This window comes from Cervus canadensis, chromosome 1 (assembly GCF_019320065.1).
Source record: "Cervus canadensis isolate Bull #8, Minnesota chromosome 1, ASM1932006v1, whole genome shotgun sequence".
Classification (NCBI taxonomy): domain Eukaryota; kingdom Metazoa; phylum Chordata; class Mammalia; order Artiodactyla; family Cervidae; genus Cervus; species Cervus canadensis.
This window is the reverse complement of record NC_057386.1, coordinates 27,970,724-27,994,586: the sequence shown is the minus strand read 5'-3', so window position 1 is coordinate 27,994,586 and position 23,863 is coordinate 27,970,724. Positions and strand designations below refer to the sequence as shown.

At 43.8% G+C, this 23,863-nt stretch overlaps 1 protein-coding gene across 2 annotated transcripts in view; it reads right to left on the bottom strand.

Annotated features, from left to right (window-relative positions):
* Nucleotides 1–8,690: 8,690 nt before the first annotated feature.
* Nucleotides 8,691–23,863, bottom strand: part of TEKT3 (tektin 3) — a 36,296-nt gene continuing 21,123 nt past the window's right edge. For both annotated transcript variants that reach the window (XM_043473639.1, XM_043473644.1), the window contains 4 exons: nt 21,704–21,847; nt 19,855–20,077; nt 17,566–17,720; nt 8,691–10,619 (listed from right to left, as the gene is read on the bottom strand). In XM_043473639.1, the coding sequence (XP_043329574.1) occupies nt 10,403–10,619; nt 17,566–17,720; nt 19,855–20,077; nt 21,704–21,847 (739 nt within the window). In that variant the 3' untranslated portion in view covers nt 8,691–10,402. The remainder of the gene's footprint in view (nt 10,620–17,565; nt 17,721–19,854; nt 20,078–21,703; nt 21,848–23,863) is intronic.

The window sequence follows — 23,863 nt, the reverse complement described above, 5'->3', positions numbered from 1 at the left end:
TAAGGCGTGTGTTTGTTTTTGGTTTGTAGTTGGATAAAACCCTGGTCTACCAACTTTTGAACTCACTTGGAATATGAGTGACCTATCTTCAAGGAAGAAGAAGCTGACGACTTTTTCTGTTGGAAACTTATAGTACAAAAGAGGTATTTATTTTAGTGAGCAATTATTGTGTGAGTCACGGTGAGGATTGGAAAATGTGCGTTGGGAACACTAGCTAAGTAGGTATGGCGGGAGGAAGAGCTGGTGAAAATAAATGTCGGGATTACCAGTGTGTGTGTTAATCATGGTGCAGTAAAGCAGGGAAGACGCTCAAACTGGAAATGTAAATCAAGCAGTGTCCATTCAGCATAAGCCTTTTGACAGATGGTGTGAAGGTATCAGCAGGAGGTATAAGATTTTATTCTCTACAATAGACTGTATTGAGTAAAAGGCACTCAAATGAGTATTTGAATTTAGGAATGAGCTTTTGGTTTTTAAAAAAAACATTACTTCATGGCACTGATAATATCTCTTAAGGCCATCTCAGTGATGTCCAGGGCTTTGCACTATATATTTGGAAACTCATGAAGATTTTTCAGGAGATGGACAATTGGTAAAAATGAGTAAGTGAGTGATAGTCGCTCAGTTGGGTCCAACTCTTTGCAATCCCAGGGACTACAGCCTGCCAGGCTCCTTTGTCCTTGGAATTCTCCAGGCAAGAATACTGGAGTCGGTTGCCATTTCCTTCTCCTGGTATAAATGACTTAATTGCAAAGAATTTGACTCTTTCCCAATACCTGTTGATTTTTTTTCCATTATCAGAGGAAGAGAGAGGTGACATTGTTGGGTAGACAACATTTTAAAACTGGAACCAAAATGATGTCACAGAATTTGAAAAATTCAAAAACTTAATTCAACCAAAAGCGCATGAGGAAATGTTCACTGATCCTTCCCAGCTTTTGACTTTCACTTTTATTGTTCTTCCGGATGTTTAAATACATACAGAGAGTGTATACTTTCATGATACTTAAAAATCTATAGTCATCTAGAATTTTTACTAGTTTATCTTACTAAATTACAATCTACATTAATTTTTTTGGCAAACTGCTATTTATTGAATGATCCATCCTCCCTCCTACTATTATAGAGCATCGATTTTATTAGATCCACATATATAAGGGCATGATTTTGGACTTTCTGTTTTCACTGATCTGTCTGCCTATCTCAGTTTTAGTTACTATAATTTTAAAATGCTGCTTCTGTAATAATAAGTAAGAATAGCTGAAAGATTTTTAAGGACATTTAGAGAGGTTTTACCTTATAGTGACTTTAAAATTGTTATCAAGTAACTCATCACTTTAGAAGATAATATATGCAATCTGACTCCTGCAGTCTGCTTGATTTCTTCTTCATTGGCTTCTTTCTCTATACTTGCAAACGTGAACAACTTTTTTGTATCTTGAAGAAACTTGCACTGACTATCTTGTGTTTTTCTGGATGTTGCATTCCTGCATTGTCCCCAGCACCTCTGGACATCTGGGTGTGGGAGAACGGAGCCCTTAATGGGAGAAAACCTCAATACGTGGTTTTCCTAGAAGCTCTCCCGTCTTTCTGTTCTGACCACTGCAAGTGTGTCCTTCCTTCTTCCTCGGTACCTTCCACTGAGAAGTTCACCAGAAGCTTCTCTGGCCTCTTACTGCCAATAGGTCAAATCGAAATCTCTCAGCCTGGCACTCAGGACCACCAGAGTAAGAGCACAAACTTAGTTTGCAGCATCCATACCCACTGCTACCCTAGTTAACACTGGGGCTGAAAGGGTCTGGGTTTCAGTAGCTGTGTGGTCTTGGGCCCTTAGCCTCACTCCCTACAAACCCAGAACTCCACCAAGGAGTGGCTTAGCCAGTGGGATTTTGAGTGTGTAAGCCACTAAGAAACCCGCAGGATTGGGAGCCCCGTCTTGAGCACACATGCAGAACACGGCCCATCTTGTACAGCGGTAGTAGCAACACCTCTAGACTCCTGGAGGTAAACACTGGGATTCTCCCTTTTTCTTCTGTGTTCTAGAGGTCACCAAGTGATTCTCTTTTCTCATTGCTCACCCTTTTTTGACCAATGAAACTATTTTATTTCTAGGCATCCCCACACCCACAATTACCCTTAATAGATGCTCTATAAAGCTTTGCAAATAAATAGAGACCACATGGTCACAACACAGAGAAAAGATCCCTGAGAGTCAGAAGGTCTGAGCTTCATCTGGATTTGTCCTCTTCCAATTCTGTGGTACTGAACCACTAATAGCTTTCCTGAGTTCCAGTGCCCTAAATTTTCATTTGAAGTGGTGTTAATTTCCTGTGTTTAAGAGTCACGTGTGGCTGGTGGCTACTCTTTGGGACAGAGAAGACAGAGGACATTTCCATCATTGCAGGAACCTCTACTGGACGGTGCTGGGAGTTAATACAGCACAAGAAGAAGATGCTGTGACTGGCAGACATGTCATAAGATAATCTTTATGGGAAATGCCTGGAATAGAAGCTTCACGGACAGCAGAAACACTGCTGCATTGAATGGAAGAGATGGTCAGTGTCTGTCAGAGGCACTCCAGGGCTTCAGAAGAATTAGATTAGTGGAGATTCAGAAAGCAACTGAGAAACCTCACCGGAACCATCTGGGAGTCATCTGAACTCACTGAGTCATAGGGAGGAAGAGGGGAAAGTGGCCCCACCTCATCTACGAGTCTGCAGCGTTCAACTCAAGCTATGGGGCGGCTCCCCCAAAGTATTGTGAGGCTTCAAATGGGAAACAGTGGTATTCAGATCTCTAAGCTTCCTAATCGATTTAAGAAATTGAGCTTGATGAATGCAAGGAAATGATTACTGGCCTTAAATAGAAATGTTTTGCTGAAGTAACAGAAATGGAAGCCTGATCGCAGGAGGCAGCGTGAATGGACACAGCCTATCATGAAAAGACTCTTCACAAATGCAATGAATTTTCCAGCTGCAATATCTAATCTCAGAACCAAGGTCCTATGCCTGCATTCTAGCTGTAACAACTACTGGGGAAAAAATCCTAAAAGATGCCTAAAAACAAAAATCGAACTCATAGAAAGAAGGCCAATATCTTCAGAAGCATAACATCTTAAATTCTGAAGCATTGTGCTTTGAGAAGCATATGAAGAACAGAAAAGTTGGAAGGAAGTTCTGGGAAGAAATCAGATTTATTCCTCTTATAATCTGAAACCTAATAACAGTACCTTTGATTTGTATGGTACTTTAGAGTTCAAAAATGGCTTTTAATACATCTTTCTCTGAGCAAAAAAAAAGAAAAAGAAAGAAAAGAAAGAAATTGAGCTTGAGTTAAAGAGGCAAAAACATGGTGTTTAGCCCAGAGAAAAGAAGCCTGGGTAGACACATATAAGAGATGATACCTTTCCCAACTCAGAAACGTCCTGTTAACCTGTTAACCCTCTGTTCAATTCTCAGGATCCTCTTCAAAAGAGTCCTATAATGCGTTACTTTTAAGAACACCCCTTTGCCAGGTTTTGTTGTACCAGCTGTACTGTAAGTTTCTAAAGGGCAACAACCAAGACACCACTCCCCTCCAGTCTTCACATCACAACCAGAGCATCTCTCAGAAATTGAGACGATGACCCTCCTTGAGTCTCACATCCTCCATTGGTTACACATCACAAATAGGGTCAAGATCAAACTCGCACAGCCAGGACCACCTATGAAAATGCAGGGCTCCTTGTTCAAAAATTATTAAGAATTTCAAGATAGTGACAGCAGAGCACTGACCCAAGTGTGAGCTCCCCTGAGCCCAGGGCCCTGAGTGACTGTGTAGGCCTCACGCCCATGAAGCCAGCCCCGCCCGTTTGTAACCCTCTCATATTAGCATTGTCGCTCAGTCGTGTCCGACTCTGTGATCCCATGGACTGTAGCCCACCAGGCTCCTCTGTCCCTGGGATTCTCCAGGCAAGAATACTGGAGTGGGTTGCCCTGCCCTTCTCCAGGGCTTCTTCCTGACCCAGGGATCAAACCCAGGTCTCCTGCATTGTGGGAAGATTTACTGTCTGAGTCACCAGAGAAACCCTGTATATAGCTCCTCAAATGTTCGGGATCTTTGAAAATGCACTTCTCTGCACCCTTGTGGGCTCTCCCACCCCCAGCACATCGCACATTGATTCTGTCCCTTTCAGATAGTTGCTTAAATGTCACAATTTCAAGACAGCCTCCCAAGGTTCAATCCCTCTCATAAATTGTCATAATTAGCTTAGTTCTTTGTTAAGAACTAAGGGTCCTTAATTCTTAAATTTGATTGGGTTGCCCGTCAAATACACAGGGCTGTTACCTCCATGAGATCAAAGACCATGTCAATCTTGTTCACTGTCTTATTTCTGGAGCTCAATAAGCACAAACATATAGAAGGAACTCAGTAAAATTCTATTGAGTGAGTGAATGAATAAAGAATGAATTGCAAATAACCCACATATTTTCTTTTTTGTTTTTGTTTTTGCAAGTGCAATGTGCCACTTACCGAGAGATCTTCAGCTTAGCTATCAAATTTTTGCTATTGATTTCTAACATAATTCCACAGTGATAAGAGAACAGACTATGATTTCAATACCTTTAGACCATGAAATTTTTGCACCTTGTTTCTCTTCTTGAACAATAAACACATCTCAAAACTTCTCTATGAAGGTAATTACTCATCCGACCAACCAGAACTCAAATGACTCTTGAAATTCTCACTAGATAGCTCTGCGTTGGTAGGTTTGAGGTTTTTGTTGACTCCTCATCTCTAAATTTCATAATTAGAGCCCTTTCTACATTCCCTAACACTGCTACTCCACAATGTTTAGTACCTATTTTATTAATATATTCCTGTGTATCTTCAGTTCCATGCAAACAAATGAAAATGTGTCCTTAGCTAAGGGTCTTAAAATCCTCAAGATAAGGTGAACAGAAACCAAACCAAGGTGAGAAAGGGAGGGACCTACTTCTAAATTCTCTTTTCTGTCTAGAGGAAGTTAGCTATTTCTGTTGCTATAACTCCAGCTCAGAAGACAGTCCAAAATGCACACATACGGGAAAGAAACTATTTTAGTTAACTAGCACTAAAATGCCAGTAAGTGTCACAAAACACAATCATTTTCCATTTGCAACTGAACACTCTTTAGGAAAAACATGCTGTCAAAGACATGGGCACATGGAGGGCAGGTCCACAGTTCATCAGTATCAACGGTTATTGCCAACAGGATGCTAGAAGAGCTTGATTCCTAGAACTGAGTACCTCTGTCAAACTGCTTGAGATTTTTTTCTTCTATCTGCAAAACAGAGTATACACTCAGATATGGTCCTTGAATTCTATTTAAAGATATACTCAAGGAAGTTTAGATCTAGGACTTTGCAATACTGTGACAAAATTAATTCATTGATATTGATGAGATTGATGGTTTAAAATATTATACCCTTATGAATATCTGTTGGGAAAAATAATATGTCAGTCTTAAAATAATTTTCTTTGAAACACCACAAGCTTTGATAATGTCTAATTTATTCTAAACAGTCAGAGCTCCCTCATCACTCTACCATGGTGTCACTAGAGCTGCTTTTTGGTCTTGATGAGCTCTTTAGAAGCTCTTTGCTAAAAGGAAAGAGTTGGCAGCAGAAAGGGTCTCCTTATTAGCTTCCAGCAAAATGAGTGAACAGCAGGGTTCCCAGGGAACCAGCCATCAATCAAGGAACAGAACCCTTCCGATGTCGGAAGAGAAAGATCTGGGCTGAGGGAGAATTCAGAACTGCTGGAGCAGAGGCTGCAGAATCTGTGCTGCTGCTTCTCCATCCTGGGCCCCTGCAGGTTAGAGCCCCCTTCCGACCTCTAGATTCTTACCTGTGTGAACACACATGTGGCCCCAGAATCCTTCTCAGCACTCTTGAGTAAGCACAACTATGGTCTAGAGCTGGTCCTCAAGATCAGATAGACTTCCCACCCTTGGAGAAGAGATTAAGTATTGTCTCTTTTCCCCATGAATGCATGAAGGTACAGGGTTCAGGAAATATCATCATGGCACCCTGCCTAGAAGGCTGGTGTGGGTAATCTTAACAATGGTAGGTCCAGCACCACTGGGAAGAGCTGAAGGGCCAGGGTTAGAGGAGTGGACACCAACAGGGACAAAGGGGACACATCAATGAGAACCATTCCACCTCCTCCTGCACTGGGTCAGCCCTGCACACAAAAGGAAGGACTCCAGCCCCGTTTTCAGGGCAAAACAAAAATTATAACCGAGCACCAGACCCCACATCAGCTATTTACAGCATGAACTCAAGACTCAAAAATGCCCAGCGAGGTGTTTATGACAACACTCTCCAGGGACGTAAATGGAAATTACTAAAATTATAGGTGACTTGGCTATTTAGGGGCAGTTACACACATTTCTAAATTGGAATGATGCTTGGCTGGGTGGAAGCCTTCAACATTCCACAGCCCTTCTTAAAGCCACATAATATTAAAGACGGTTTGAGCCTGAGTACACGAAGCCAGATCACGTGTTGATATTTGCAGACCTGGGATTCTTACACAAGATCATACTCTGTGAGTCTTGGCTGTTCATGGGTCCTTGTGTCTGAATATTTGCCCTGGTGAAGTAGCTGTGACATTTAGACCAGAAACCAAATGTTTATTTGTGGAATTTTGCCTTGCCCACACTTTACCAAAATAACAAGAAAACTAGCCTTTTCCTATGTCTGAACTGCGTCTTCTTCCCATCACATTCTTGTAATCCTGGGAACATATGTTTAAGTAAAAGGACTCCACATTCACACATTCCTCAAAAAAATACAACAAATTATAATTCATGGAAAAAGTCGGCAAGATTTTTCCCGAAACATACAACAAATAAGAGACATGTGGAATTTAAGTTTTTTCTCACCATTGTCTAAAAATGATGACCACCAACACTTGATTGCTCTAATTGCTAAGTGTTTGGTGGCACTTATATATCTTTGTTTCCATTAGAAGCAAGGAGAATGACGAAACCTACAATTTGATGTCTAAAATGATATACTGGGACTACGAAAATAACACTAGGACAAGCTTATCATGTTTATGTCAATCCTACTAGCATTTTGAGATGTTTTGTGAGGTTGACTAAACCAAGAATTTCTGGGGAAAAAACTTTAGGAAACAGAGAAAGAGAGAGAGAAATAGACTTGGGGTTAGTAGACAGCGGTTAGGACGAAGCAAAGAGAACTCAGGCAGAAAAAGATGCTAATGAGAGAGAGGTAGGCGTGCAAGATGCAAGAAGCGAGGAACAGGAGAGAAGAGACTTCCTTCCCCCACCCCCACCCCCACCCCCAGTAATTTCATCTTCCCATTTCAGAGTTTCTAGATCAAAGGATTCAAAGCTAGCATGCTCTCTACATCATATCAAATTGAATTCCAGATGGTTAACTGAAACTTAAGAAGTCACGAACTGAATTAGAAGAAATTATAAGTAAATAAGCCTGTGGTGAGAAAGAGCTTTCCTGGTATAATTCCAAAGAAATAAATCATAATGGAGACATCTACACAGTTCACCCTCTGAACATTAAAAACTATAAGCAAAATGCAAACACAAGTGGCATATAAAGAATGTATGTTCTGTATATGTATGGCTAAGTCTCTTCGCTGTTCACCTGAAACTACCAGAACATTGTTAATCACCTATACTCCAATACAAAATAAAAAGTTTAAAGTTTTTTAAAAAAGACTATATAATCTTGGGAATTCTCTGGTGGTCCAGTGGTTAGGATTCAGCATTTTCACCACCTGGGGCCCAGGTTCTAAGATCCTACAAACCGCGGAGCAAGTGCAGCCAAAAAAAAAAAATAATATATATATATGTTCAGTACATAGGATGAAAGTGTGTGTCACATGATATGCAGGGAACTCTTAAAAACAAATGAAGAAAAGATAAATCCTTGGGGGAAACAGGCAAATAACAAGGACAAGCAATTGACCAAAGAAAGTCAAGGACCCAGTAAACAATGTCCTACATGCCATGATTTTCCAAAGATGAGATGTGAAAGCAATAGGACCACTTTTCTGTGATGGGAAAGGCATAGAAAGTCAGGCTCTCTCATGGGCTGGTGGTAGGGATGCTAAGTAACACATATTCTCAGGAATGCCGTTTGACAAAATACCGTAAAAGCCTTTCCCAATGTGTGCCTGAGTTCTGATGTAATGATTACATATCTAGGAACTTATCTTAAGGAAAATATTAAAGACGTTTGCATCTTTGCAGACATTTCACTAACAAGATTCAGTCATGGCTACATTTTTATAAAGAAAAGTTCCTTTTATAAAGAGGAATTCCCTGGAGGTCCAGTGGTTTAGGACTCCATGCTTTCACTGCCAAGGGCACAGGTTCAATCCCATCCCTAGTCAGGGAACTAAGATCCCACAAGCTGCACAGTGGAGCAAAAAGAGAAGAAAAAAATTTATTAAAAAATAAATTAAAAAAGAAGAGTCAGCCACAATAAAAATATCCAATAACGGGGGATGGGACATAAACCATTCTAAAAACTCAAGACAATGGAATATTAAAAAGCCATCAAAATGATGCTGTGAAAAGGGATTAAATGACATGGAAAGAGTATACATTTTCAAGTAGAAAAAGCATAAATGAGTTGAGGTGAGCAAGGCTCTGGGGATGGAGTCAGTCACATAGTAAGTTTCAGCTTTATAAGGGCTACTTTATTCGGAATTCCATTTCTGAGTGGAAAATGTGCACAAAATCACAAAATATATGTATATCAAAGCATCTAGTTAGTTTAGAAGTATTGGAGATTTTTGTTTTCCTCTTTTGTTCATCTGTACTTTCTCTTTTTTATCAAAGTATAGTTGACTTACAGAATTATGTTAGCTTCAGGTGTATGACAGTGATTCAAGATTTTTACAGATTATAATCCCTTTAAAGTTACTAAAACATAAAGGCTGTATTTCCTTGTGTTTATGTATTTTATACATAATAGTTTGTACCTCTTAATCCCCTACCCTTCTTTTGCTCCTCCCCTCCCCCCTTTGCCCACTTGTAACAACTAGTTTATTCTCTGTGAGTCTGTTTCTGTTTTATTAATTTCATTGTTTGTCTTATTTTTCAGATTCCACATATAAATGATAAAATAGTGAAATAAATCAGCCATAGAAAGGCAAATATTCTGTTATCCCTTGTCTGTATTTTCTGACATTTCCACGAGTGGTATTTATTGTTTATACAGACACTGAGGCAAAGTTTTTAAAAATTATGCTGTGTATTAACAGCTAATGACAGAAACCCATTTGAATAAGGAAATGAGATTACCAATTAATGTTATTAATCATGTATTTAAATATAAGCATTACATTATACATATTTGTAAATAAACATAAATACTGCATACATATTACCTATATATGCAAATAAATTTTATATGTACATATAATAGAAAAAGGATTGGAAACATGTACCATAAAATGCTAACAAGCTTCAGTGATTATTTCTGGGTGTTGTGAAAATAGCAATTTTCAGGGGTTCTGTGTGTGTGTTCCCTATTTTCCAAAACAGATGTTCAGCAAATGTTTCTCATTTGTAATAAACAAAAAGTTTTTTTAAAAAATACACAACCCCTGAGATAAGGCGGGACGTCCTACAATGTAAGTGATGTCCCGTTTACTGGTCCATCCAGCATCGTCACCTTTTTGGACCCTCCGCACTCATTCACAGGTGAGGTGAGCAAGTCCTGCTGATTCATTGTACCATGTTTGGCATTTCTCCCCTCTTGGTTTCCACGGCCATCTCTCTAATTCAGACTCTCCTTGCCGAGTCATGGCTTTCACAAGGACATGTCCCCACTCAGAGATGCCCACTGTTCCCCCAACCGACATGGAACTGAAACCCTCCCCCAACATTTCCAGGCATCTCACCCATCCTCTTTCTTCATACACACCCTCCATTAGGAATCACAGCCAAACTGTCTCCTTACTATTGTCCAAATGCACTTTTTCCAGCTTCCATTTTGCTTGAAGGACCCAGACAACCACCTTCCCAGAAACCGCTCTCCTCTCAAAACCCACCTGCCAGGACAGGATCTCTGTCCCCACAGCCTCAGAGGAAATACACTTCTCCTTTCCAGCCCATTCATATTACACAGAATAACAGGAATAATACAAATAAATGTTCTTAACCTAGTCTGTTACATTGTATTTCTCTAGCCCAGAAGCCTAGTAAAATCATAGAGAATGAAGGTTTGGATGCAAAGAAAGGGTTCTCCAAGACAGGACCCCAGTACGTGTCTATAAATACGATCCTTTAATAAGTGAGCAGATCATCCCTTGCATAAGTGCGGACGCAGCGCCCTGGTCCTGCCTGGTCCCGTGAGCGCCACGTCTGGTCCGGGGAGAGCCCCTAGCAGAAGCCCACCAGGCGCAGGGTGCTGGGGAAGCTTCTGCGCATGCTCATGCACTTGTCCTGGTCGATGTATAGAGAGTTGGCCTTGACCGCCAGATCATGCTCCAGCGTGGCCTTGGTGTGGGCCAGCGACTGCAGTGTGTCCTCCGCATCCCTCAGGCGCTGCTGCAGGGTCTGGATGGTGTCGTCCACCTCGTACACCTCGTTCACCAGCCTGCATGGGGAAGAGGTGCCCATTAGGTTAGCAGAGGTCAGGCTGGTCACTGCTCCACCGGGGGCGCCTGTGCTTCCCGCATTCCCACCGGTCACCCCAACCTCAGAACTACTTCATGTCGACAGGAACAGTATCGGTGCACAGTTGCATGAGACCAGGAGAGCCCCTGTGGTCCATAACCAGAATCCAAAAGGCTGGGGGACACCAGCGAGTTTTCATGCTCGCATTGGTCATACACACATGCATATTGAAAGCTGTATTTTTTTTAAAAGGCCAACTTTTAAACATTTGATTTTCTTTTAAATAATAAAGATTTGGGGAAACTGAAACAGCTTAATTGTCGTACACTGACGTTATCATTAAAAATGGTTTGCATAGTTAGGAAGAGGGGGACACCCGATTGTCTTCAGTGGCTAGAATTCAGTCCAATCTGTTAACTATGGGGGAGGGGTTAGTTAATGGGGTACTTCTCCAAATATGATGCCCCTCCCCCCACCAATGCCCCAGAGTTCCAGAGTAAACACGGAAATGTCAAAAACCTAAGAGAACATGAAAATGACAATGCATGAAATCAGCTACATGAGCCACGAAACAAGTTGCAGTTCTGATTGTGCTGCTGATGAAAAATATGACACATTTTTCCTTAAGACAGAAAGGAAAAAAGGCATGATTTTGAATTAAAAAAAAGAAATCTAGCATCTCCCTCTCAAATTATTTTAATCCACATTGTTTTCATTTTCATTTCTTTATCAGTGAATCTTTCCTCAATGTCTATTGGGCATTTGCAATTCTGCAAAAAACAATTTGGCAAATGTTTTCCTTAATTTGTTTTTGACTTTTAATTAGCTTATGATATTTTTGTTAAAAGTAAGATTTCAATTTTAAGTAAGCTGTCTTTCTTTTTCTTTGTGATGTCTTCTATTGTGTTTATATTTAGAAACCTTTTCTCTTCCCAAAGAACAATGAAGCAAGGACTCCTTTGCAGTCTGATCTGGCCAATAATATCCAAAGGATATGACCACATGGTCAATCAAGAGAAAGAATATGAAACAGGTTACAAAATGACAATAATGATGATAATTAATCTATTGACTGCATTAGTTTATGTGCATATATACATGCATGCTCAGTCTCTCAGTTGTGTCTGACTCTGTGACTCCATAAACTGTAGCCCACCAGGCTCCTCTGTCCATGGAATTTTTCAGGCAAAATACTGGAGTGGGTTGCCATTTCCTCCTCCAGGGGATCTTCCCAACCCCGGGATCAAACCCACGTCTCTTGTGTCTCCTGAATTGGCAGACGTTTTCTTTACCACTGAGCCACCTGGGAAGCCAGTGAAAACACCAACTCCAAATTCATCAAATTTTGACCAGCAATTGAAAGCTAAAGTTCTCCTTATTTGGAGGTTCATTTATCAGGAGACTGGAGTGCATGAAATTAACTAAAATGTACCATAATCTAAAAAGAAGAGTGACAGTGAACAAATAGGGATGGGGACATCCCTGGAGCTAGAAAATGATCTCATGATCATGGAAAAATATTTAGGCCATGTTTAAATCATTATACCAAGGCCATCTTATAGCTCCACAGAACTTTGCAACTGAAAAATAAATGTGAGAGGTCATCAAGCCGAGCTTCCTTGTTTTACAGTTGAAGAAACTAAACCCCAGGGACTGATGAACTGCCCTCCCTACGGGCACACATCCATGTTTATACACAGCATGGTCATCCAGGAAGATGGAAGGAAATCAGGGGCCTTGACAACCATAATAAAGAACTGGGTCCCATTTCCTGCCCGACCCGCTCAGCACCCAGAAGCAGAGAGCAGGGAAGTTGGCCTCTGCACTCTCTCCTGCTCATGAATTTGAACAAAGTGAAGAGTTTGACATAGAAGGATAAAGGAATGATTTCTTCATTGTGTTAACTTGTGTTGAATAATATTATGTGAGAACAAGAGGAAATAACATCAATGTCTGATGATAACAGACACCATAGCTGGATGATGGGGTACTACACAGCCATACCTTTTATAAAAGAATTTGTTCTTGCCTTGGGATTCCCTGGTGGCTCAGTGGGTAAAGAATCAGCTTGCAATGCAGGAGACGTGGGTTCTATCCCTGGGTCAGGAAGATTCCCTGGAGGAGGGCATGGCAACCCCTGTCTAGAAACCTATGGACAGAGGAGCCTGTCGGGCTACAGTCCATGGGGTCCCAAAGAGTTGGACATGACTGAAGTGACTGAGCATGCATGCTCATGGGGAAAGAGACTCAGAATATAATTTAATATTGGTTGAAAACATTAAGCCCCCAGCCCCAGGTTGGGGGGCACTGCAAAGCACCCCCAAAAGGCTCATGCAAGCAACGACAAGCCTGTGCACGTCCACACCGTGACTTCATCTCAGAACCTAACCTGTTTTCTTATGTTGCAATGGGGGAGGGGAGGAATTAAACTTTTGTGCCAAAGTTTCCTTTGGTCTAAAATCAGTAAATGCAGTATCTGAGAACAGAGCTAAAAGCATATTTTTTTGTTGTTGTTAAGGTCAAGTTGGATTTAAAAAGTTAAGTTTCTTTTTTGAAGATCCCAGGGCTTACAATACCACTAGCAAAGAAACAGGTCTTCAGAGAGACTGTTGGATAGGGCTGGGGGTAGGATTTACGAGGGCTCGTTGTTTATAATCACACCGGCCTGCTTCTCATCTCGCACATCCTTCACTGAGCTGTTTTCACTGCTTCAAAAGGAACCCTGAACCTGAAGGTAGGGACGGAGCAGGATTATATGAGTCTTTACTCCTCCAAGCCAAATATGTTAGTCTAGTGGGAAATTTATCTGTGAGAGGTCTTCTGAAGAAAGACACATTAAAATATCAATTTCTTAAAAGGAATACAATTTCTTAAAAAGATACTTAGAATGCAGGCAGCTAGCATCCTTGTTTTCCTATTGCTGTGTGAAGGCAGGGCAGAGGTATTACGCCTCCCTCAACTTGCACCATTACAAATACATTTTTCCTCCTCTTTCAAGGCCATGTTCCCCTCTCAGTTTCCTTATTTTTTTGGCAGACTGCAGAGAGCCATTCCGCTGGAACCACTCCTTCTGGGGGAAATCACAGAACTGAAAAACAGTTTGCATTCAAATACAAATAAAACTACCATCGTTTGAAAAAAAAAAATCAAGTTGAAGTACAGCAGAGTCTGGTCTGGCCTGCCACCAAGGATGCCAAGAATGTTTAGAATTGCTCTTGAAAGGACCCATTTAGAAAAACTTCAAATGCAAAGCAAAGTCTTGAAATGAAAACAGCACTTCTTCTCTGTCCCCACTCCCCTGAGTTCAGGGTTCTTATGTTTTCCTCATCCAGACAGCCAAAGGCTGCTTTCAGAATGCTCGATTGAAAAAGAAAAATAATCCCCTCCCTCAATAACCATCCTCATTTCCACAGTTGTTCCTCTGGGACCATATTTTTGGCAACGATATTTTAACAAGAAATCTTTATGGAAACAAAAGCAGGTTTTGTCCTGAAGTTGGTAAAGGAGCAGAGGAAACAGACACACAGCAGGGTCGCCAGGAAGTAAAGAAAAAAAAAAAAAAAAAGCAAATTCTGTTCAGCCGGGAAGGGGGAGAAAAGAGGAAAACGCATTCAGCATCTTAGAAGTGGCTGTAAACACCTCATTGTCTGATAACTGCAAAGTCAAATTTGACCATGACCCAAAACCCTTCCAGAAAGCAGCCCTGTGCTGGTCTGATGGCAGCCTGGACAATTTCTCTCTCCCCGCCTCTACTTTCGATGACTTTGCAGAAATTGTCAGAGCATGAAACTGCAGCTCAGCTTTTCCTAATAATATTTGCATAAAACCACAATTCATGATCTAATCTAACTGGCCAAATGGGTGTGACCCCACTCACTACCAGGTTCCTATAATAAACAGACACTTCCGACTGGCTGCCTCCGGAGTAGAGCCCATTTATCCTCCGAGATGGGCTGTGTGTGAGTAGGGGTTCTGTGGAACCCACTTGGAGAAAGGTGGCCTGGGTGGCTGGCCTCCTCCAAGGGATGGCCGGACAACAGCTCCACTGAGAGAAACGCAGCTGCTGCGGGAGAGGAAAGCCAGTGGCATGTGGTCTAGAGCCCGTCTCTCAGCATCCAACATAGACAACACGCGTGGAGGGGGCTCTGCAGTGATGCTTCCTCTGTGACCCTCAGGTTCATCTTCTTCTCCGAGAGCCAGATGTAGCCTGTGCTCAGCTACGCCATCCCACGGCACATCCAGAAGCCAGAGGAGCTCAGGCCCAGGACGGGGGGTGCCAGGGGTCCCCCCTCAATGAAAGAGAAGCAGAAGCAAATCGCCAACTTGGCTAAACGGAGCTCAGCAGCAGACAGACAAGGATTCTAACTATCCTCTCAGCAGGTGCCAGCCAGGAGACGTCACTCAGCCCACGTCTGCCTCAGTTTCCTTATTTATAAAGTGAAGATCATGCAGGAGGTAAAGTATGCGGGACAGTGCCCAGCACAGAATAAGATCAATAATTGACAATGGCTCTGGTGATTGTCAGGCTTCCCTGGTGGCTCAGACAATATAGTACCTGCCTGCAATGCAGGAGACCAGGGTTCAATCCCTGGGTCAGGAAGATCCCCTGGAGAAAGAAATGGTGACTCACCCAAGTATTCTTGTCTGGAGAATTCCATGGACAGAGGAGCCTGGTGGGCTACAGTCCAGAGAGTTGCAAAGAGTCGGACTTGACTGGGAGACTAATACTTTCATGGTGATTGTCAGCATCACCACCTTTATCACCTTCATCATTTCTGGCTTCACAAAGACCCCCCATTGGACATACGTATACCTATGGCTGATTCACATTGATGTTTGACAGAAACAAAATTCTATAAAGCAAATTTCTGGCTTCACAAAGACCCCCCATTGGACATACGTATACCTATGGCTGATTCACATTGATGTTTGACAGAAACAAAATTCTATAAAGCAATTATCCTTCAATTAAAAAAACAACAGCAAAAAAAAGATGCCCCCCCGCTTACCTTCCCTCTGGGAAACACACAGCCTCACCCCCCTGCTTATTCCCTGGGTACGAGCTCAGAGTCCTTTCGTCCCTAGATAGAAGGGAACTCTATCATGGAGCAGGCAGACCACAAGGCCAGTGGCCTCTCCCCTCTGCACAAGTTCAAGTGCTGCCCCATCACTCCTCCAGTTGCTATAAATTTGACTTGCTTCTACACAAATTGTTTCAAGACCTAAGCAGAGCCATGATGAAATCCAGAAAGAGGCAGACAGGCTGGTACTGAGAAGTTGGAAATGAAGCCAGAATGGGGGTGAGGGTGGCCAAGTCCACACGAGGCCATCTAAAAGGAATCTTCCAGGTTAAAACGATAAGAATAAAATACACCTAGTGTCCAGCAGATGCAGTGTGGACTCAGCTCCCTCCCACTGAGCACACGTGGGAGATGCTTGATGAAGACCAGCTGCTTTCAATTTCTACTGAGAACAAGAACAAACTGAAATGAGCTGAGATGAGCTGTCGGGGCCTAGGGAATCCTAAGGATGCTCTGACGGAGAAGGCAATGGCACCCCACTCCAGTACTTTTGCCTGGAAAATCCCACAGGCGGAGGAGCCTGGTAGGCTGCAGTCCACGGGGTCGCGGAGAGTCGGACACGACTAAGCGACTTGACTTTCACTTTTCACTTTCATGCACTGGAGAAGGAATTGGCAACCCACTCCAGTGTTCTTGCCTGGAGAATCCCAGGGATGGGGGAGCCTGGTGGGCTGCCATCTATGGGGTCACACAGAGTCGGACACGACTGAAGTGACTTAGCAGCAGCAAGGATGCTCTGAAGGACCAGAGCAGGTATTAGCTACCCAAAGAGGTGAAAGAGAGCAGCGGTGGGAACAGACAGATGGGGTCTGGGGAGCTGGTGCCCAAAGTCCTTTTTCTGATGAGTCCAGGGGACTGAGAAGCTCACAGCAGCCAACCTCTGAGTTGCTTCCAAGACAGGAATCTAGAAACCCTGGAGACTCCAGGGAGGTGTAAAGGAACCCAGCGCCTCCTCCACCCGCTGAAGGAGGCTACATGTTTGTTAACACTTTTCTTGTATGTAGTGTTGATGTCATTTCCTTTTTTCTCTAACCGTGGTAAAATATACATAACACAGAATTTACCATCTCAGTTCTTAAGTTCATGGCATTAGTAGCTTCACAATCTTGTGCATCCATCACCATCTTCTATACTTCAAGAACTTATCATCCCAAGCTGCAAATACTAATGCCATTACTGACACTTTAAAGAAGCCTCCTGTCAAAGCTATGGTCTTTCAAGTAGTCATGTATGGATATAAGAGTTGGACCATAAAGAAGGCTAGACACTGAAGAATTGATGCTTTTGAATTGTGGTGCTGGAGAGGACTCTTGAGAGTCCCTTGGACTGCAAGGAAATCAAATCAGTCAATCCTAAGGGAAATCAACCCTGAATACTCATTGGAAGGATTGATACTGAAGCTGAATCTCCAACACTTTGGCCACCTGATGTAAACAGCCAACTCACTGGAAAATATCCTGATGTTGTGAAAGACTGAAGGCAAAAGGAGAAGAGGGTGGCAGAGGATGAGCTGGTTGGATAGCATCACCAATTCAATGGACATGAACTTGAAACCTCCAGGAGATGGTGAGGAACAGGGATGCCTGCCATGCTGCAGTTCACAGGGTCACAGAAAGTTGGACACAATTTAGTGACTGAACAACAATGACAACAAAACAGCTCCAGCACTGAGACCATCACTAGGGTCCCCCATATCCCCAAGCTGGCAGACATGCCTTTGAAAGGAGCTCAGAGCTGCAGGCAGGCTGGGGGCTTCCCCAGAGGAACTCAAGCAGACCCAGGAGGCACCCCCCTCCATCACCATGACCCCAGCCTGGTCCTCCCCACCTCTCACCACCCACTCACCGCAGCTGAGCCATGTCTCTGCACAGTTCTATGTTGGGTCTCCTGGTCCGCTCGTCCAGACGGGTCTGAGCCACCTTCAGGAAGGCAGACTTCTCCACGATGGCCTTCTTGATGGATTCGATAGTCATCTCTGTCTGGAAAATCTCCTGCAGGGTCTGTACCAGGAGAAGCAAACGCCTGAGGCTTTGGTGCCGAACCACCAACAACCTGCTTCCCACCCTGTGCATCTGAGACCCAGACTCCTCCTCTGCTGGGAACAGGGGTTCTCTGGGGGCCTCCTCCTTCCAGCACCATCTGGGACCTGTGGTGGGGGGTACGGCACCTGCTCGCACCCTCCGGAGAGCATCCTCCAGATGCAGCGTGTGAGCACTGACATCACAGAAATGGGCAAATGCTGCAAACCCAAGCTCGCTGTCCTCATTTCCCCAGATCACCGGCTGTTAGACATTGACTACTGCACATTTGTACGTGACCCAGAGAAAAGGGGGGCCAGGAACTTTGAGGGCACCCACTTCCCTCCCAAATTTGTGTGCCCGTAAGTCTTTATCTTCCTGCTGTCTCTTCTCACTAACCTCAAAGAGGCTTTCCTGCCAGTGGAATATATGCCTTGAAGCAAGCCAAGGTCAAGCTCTGGGGTGTCTCCATGGAAGGGAGGAGCGCTGGTGGTCTGGTAAGCCCGAATTTATATTCGTTTTGCCTTGAAAAAGGTCACTCCAGTTACCTACACCTGACTCCCTCCCCACCTGGGAAGCCCTTGAAGAGGTAATGAAGTCAAAATGAAGTCATTAGGGATGGTCCTGATCTAGTCCGACTGGTGTCCCTATAAAAAGAAGCAACTGAGACAGACGTGCATGCAGGGGAGACCACGTGATGATGGTGGGAGAGGGTGACCATCTACAAGTCTAGGAGAGAGGACTTAGAAGAAACCAACCCTACAGATAACTTGACCTCAGACTTCAGCCTCCAGGACTGTGGGAAAATAAATGTCTGTTGTTTAAGCCGCCCTGTCTGAGTGCTTTGTTATGGCAGCCTGAGCAAACTTAATACAGTGGTAAATAAAAATTTGTTGAACAAAGGGACTCCATCATGTCACCTTCTAAAACGTCTTTAGATGACCTTTCACTGGCCAGGGGACCCTGCCTTTAGATGACCTCTCACTCCCCTTTAGATGCCCAGGGGATCATAACCCTTCCCATCAATGAGATCCACGGTCTGGTTCCACCTAGTTTTCCAAGCTTCTCTTTCAGGACACACACTGTCCGTGCCAGCCAGACCAGGCTCTTTACAGACCTGACCAGGCTCTTTACAGACCTGACTCAACCCCTGATCCGCCACCTCTCGAGGTTTCATTCATGATGCTGCCCCACCTGAATGTTCGCTTCTTCCTCCAAACCCCGAAAACAATTTCTTTATTGGCTATTTGGCAACCACAACTTGTAATTTTCTATTGTTTTTAATTGTGTGTGAGCTTTTCAAGTTACACACACCTTCTCTACAAACATAAACTTCCTGGAACAAAAACTACCTTTCATCCATCTCTCTGCCCTTCACCGAAGTAGAAGCTGTCTGGCCCAAATGTTTGTGGCCCAAAGAATTCACTGTGAGAAGGGAAGGTAAATTCTTGCAGCCTGGGAAGAATGGCGCCCTCAATCAAATAGTACCTCCTTAGAGAAACACAGCCAACAGTGTAAGGTTCTTAAAAAGAGAAACAGAAAACTATATGCAGCATAATCCACAGAAATAATAAGAGCTCAAAGCCCGATACTAAGTAATACAAGAGCTCCTTGTTTATCTCGAAACCCACAAATTCTGCCTAAATCCTTCATTTTATTGTCCTTACAAAACAAAAGTACTTTAAAAAGTTCAATATCAGAAACATCTTGAACCACCTAATAGTTTCCTGTGTTTGGTTTTATATTCCAGGAAAAAAGGGGGCTGAAATAATTTAACAGAAAACATCCCTGCCATATGTTCTAATAATAAATTCACTTGCTAGTTACATACAGTGATTCATTAAACTTTAATAATAATATTTTTGTAACTGTTAAATACTAGGAGCCTTTCATGATATAGTGCATTCTTTGTGTTCCCCAAACCAGTGGATTCCAATTTCATGCTGACACCTGGCTACCTGGCTAACGTAAATGGTGCGCTTCCCACTGGTTCTCATTTTCTTTAGTCTGTATGGCCAGGAAGTTGTCTGCCTTATGGTGGAGATCTGTGGTCCCAGAGCCCCTGCCCTATCTCTCCAGGTCAGACACGGGCCCACCCCCCCACTGCCGGGCTTACCTTTGCCAGGTGAGTCTGAATCTTATTTTTAGCATCCGCGGTTTCAGCGATGCGGTTGGTGAAAGCCAAGTTCACCTTGTTGAACTGATTCCACATCTCGTTGGCCGTCACCACCAGGAGGTTTTGGATATCTTCTCTCAGTTTCGCAGAGGCGGCTCGCTCACTCTGGGAGCGAAGAATGTTGTCGTCGGTAAATTTGGCCCAGGACTCGGGCACTGAGACCCTGAAGAGAAAGGAAACAGATCCAGACAACGGAAACAATGATGAATCAGCCTAGACGGTCTGCAGGCAACCGTCCATCCGGAGAAAGGAAAAGAAAAAACCAAATTGCTTGATTCTGGTTTTATTGCATGAAGTGTAAACATCAGAGCAAAGCGTCTTTTAAACCTGTCTTAATTGCTCCTTGTTTCACTGCTTACTCTGGAAAGCCACAGCATATATTAAGTTCACTACCAATGTAGGGGGAGAAAGGATTGCTGAAGGGTGTGATTATGTCCATTCATTAGAAAGGTGTCTCACCAGCCCCATAAACATTACGAAAAACTATTCAACCTCACGACTAATCAAAGAAGTACTGCTGAAACCAGCTTACTAATAACCCTTTGTCAGAACAGCAAAGAGCTAAGAGAACAATTATTTTCCAATGAGCATGTTTAGAAACAGATTCACTCATATCCTGCAGGTATATGTGTTAGTCGTTCAGATGTGTCAGACTCTTTGCAACCCCATGGACTGTAGCCCGCCAGGATCCTCTGTCCTTGGGATTTCCGAGGCAAGAATACTGGAGTGGGTTTGCCATTTCCTCCTCCAGGGGATCTGCCCGACTCAGCAGTTGATCCTGCATCTCCCGCACTGGCAGGCATTCTTTACCGTCTAAGCCACCAGGGAAGCCCTATCCTGCAGGTAGGAATGTTGAATTGCTACAGGCCTGATGGAGAGCAGTGTGAACTGAGTCTCTCAAATGTCATAACCCAGAAATTCCACTTCTAATTGACATGTAACATTACATCAGTTTCCAATGTGCAACATAATGATTTGATTTATGGATATACTGCAAAATGCCCACCACAGTAAGTCTAACCAACAGCATCACACACAGTTACAAATCTTTTACTTAGGATGAGAGTTTTTAAGATCTCTTCCTGGTGACTCAGACAGTAAAGAATCTGCCTGCAATGCAGGAGACCCAGGTTCGATCCATGGATCAGGAAGATCCTCTGAAGGAGGGTATGGCAACCCACTCCAGTATTCTTGCCTGGAGAATTCCATGGACAGAGGTGCCTGGCAGGCTACAGTCCATGGGGTCGCAAGAGTCAGATAGAACTGAGTGACTGAGCACACACACAAAGAAAGGTACCACAGGGTTATCAAGATGCAGAGAGACAGGTCCTCTCATAGAGAAAAGACCATCCATCCCAGATCGCATCCAGGGGCCTGGCAAAGAAACCATGGACAGGGCAGGTCTAACAAAGAGTGGAAATAAATTATTCTACCTTCAACTGTTTTTCAGCTTGTACTCCTATCACCCCACCGCCCCATCCAGGGCATCTAATACACTGGTAACACTGTATTTTCTTTATGCCTAATTGTGTTTTCTAGGTTTTCTGCCTCAAGCAGGTGCTATTTTCATAGTTAGGATTATAAACAACAAATAATTCTTTTACAAAAGATCACAGGATACAAGTGGCCACAGAACACGTGAGCTTACTGAGGACCGGTCCACAGCAGGTGAGTCTTACCTTTCTGCGTCCTCCCATGACTTCCAACTTACCTGTATGCTGCATCCCTTGGAAAGCAGAGAGAATGAATTCAGTGGCATGGAAATCACAGGCAGCCTGTGCCTACTTACGTGGCATCCACCCTCTCCACTCCACGGAAGTAGCTGACGCCATCCGACGTGTTTCGCAGGTGGTGGCATTTATCGTCGATCCTGTAAGCCGACTGCTTGTCACTCAGGTCCTTCTCCAGCTCGTGCTGGGCGGCTCTGTTCGCTCTAAAAGGCAGAAAGAGCCAGAGCTTCAGGCTTAGGAAACAATATCACACAAGGAAGCGTGACTGCCCTTCTGGGTGGGGAACCACCCCTACCCCCACCCCCACCCCCATCCCCACACCCACTCCCTCCCATGACCTCCCATGACCTCCCATGAAAGTCTGCTCCTTCACACAATGTCCAACTTCTCCATTAAAAGGAGCTTCCCCTGCAACCTAGACATCCATTAACAGGTGAATGGATAAAGTTGTGGTACATGTATGTGGTGGAATATTACTCCATGAAAAGGAATGAATTTGAGTCAGTTGAACTGCGATGGATGAACCCAAAGTCTGTTACACAGAGTGAACTAAGTCAGAGAGAGAAAAACAAATATTGTATATTAAGGCATATATATGGAATCTAGGGGAAAAAATGGTACTAATGAACTTATTTGCAGGGCAGGAATAGACACACAGACGTACAGAACAGACTTGTGGACACAGCAAGAGGAGGAGAGAGGGTAGGACGAACTGAGAGAGTCGCACCAAATCATTCATTACCATACGTAAAATAGAGAGCTAGTGGGAAACTGCTGTAGAGTACCGGGAGCTCTGTGACAACCTAGAGAGTGGGAATGGGTGGGAGGTGGGAGGCAGGCTCAGGAAGGGGGGCACATATGTATACCTATGGCTGATTCACATTACTGTACGGCAGAAACCAACAAGGAGCTTCCCCTGGAGATGTCCATACATATGAGTGGTGAGAACTCCGTCCAGACTGCCCCTGCTACGGGCAAAAGACGTGTGGACACACAGAACTGGGTATCTGCAGCCCCTCAGGCTGGCCCCCATCTTCCTAACACACAAACCGCCCCAGACAGGACACTGGTTTGCAGCAATCTGTCCACATCTGTGCTTCCCTTTCCTTCTCCCTTTTCCTCTTCTACATCCTAACCCCTTTCTCTTCTATCCCTGGAGAGCAATCCCCTGTGAAGTTATTAGGAATTCAGAGTCAGCCTCCTTCCATCTGTAAATGACCTCAGTTTGTGGTCACCCCAGGTCTGAGAGGTTTGCCAGGAGATAGAAACCAAGAGTCAAAATGAACCTCCCTGGCAGGAGCCAGTGTGCAGAAAGAGATCAGGAATTTCGGTACCCAAGCTCATGCTCCAGCGGCCGCCCTCCTGGAAAGGATGAGCCCTTGGTGAGCTCTGAGATGCTATAATCACACAGTGCCTACTCAGCACCCAGGAAGCAAAATGGACAAAGCGAAGGTCTCCTCCCTAGAGAAGCATACATCCTACTGCAAGGCAACAGGCAGTCCCCATAAGGAATAGGCAAATCCTGTGGCTTGTTAGCGGAACAATTCAAAAAACAAAGCAGGAAAGGGGGGCCAGGGATGTGAGTGATGATTTTAAACAGGATAGTCAGGGTAGGACTCCTAGAGGAGGTGGTGCTTGACCCAAGACTTGCAGAGGGAGAACCAGACCAGACGAAGCCTTACTGGCCATTGGAGGGAGCCAGCTTTTCCTCTTAGGTGGAACGAGAGACCACTGACTTACATTCTTAGAGGATCATTCTGATGTGGGATTGACAACAGACTTCAGGGGACAGAGAGGTCCCATTAGCAGACACGTGCAGTTACCCAGGCGGGAAACAGTGGTGGCTTAGACCAACAGGGCGGCAGTGAAGGAGGTGAGAAAGCCTTAGATTCTGGAGATGCTTTAAAGATAAAACCAGGGGACTCTCCTAAGAGATCAGACGTCGGTGAAAAAAAATAAAAATAAAAGCTGATGTTGAGTCACTGGAATAGCAGGAAGCCATCAGTGGAGGTGGGCGAAATTGAGGGTGGCTAGGGGGGAAGAACACAGAAGGTCTTGCTTAATGTCTGAGTGTCTATTAAACATCCAAGTGGAGATAAGAAGTGGGTTGTTGGAACTGGGGAGAAAGTTCTGGGCTAGAGTAAAAATTGAGGAGGCAATCGCAAAAATCACATACAGAGAGCCCCAAAAGAGGTAAAGAACTGGATAATCCTAGTCAT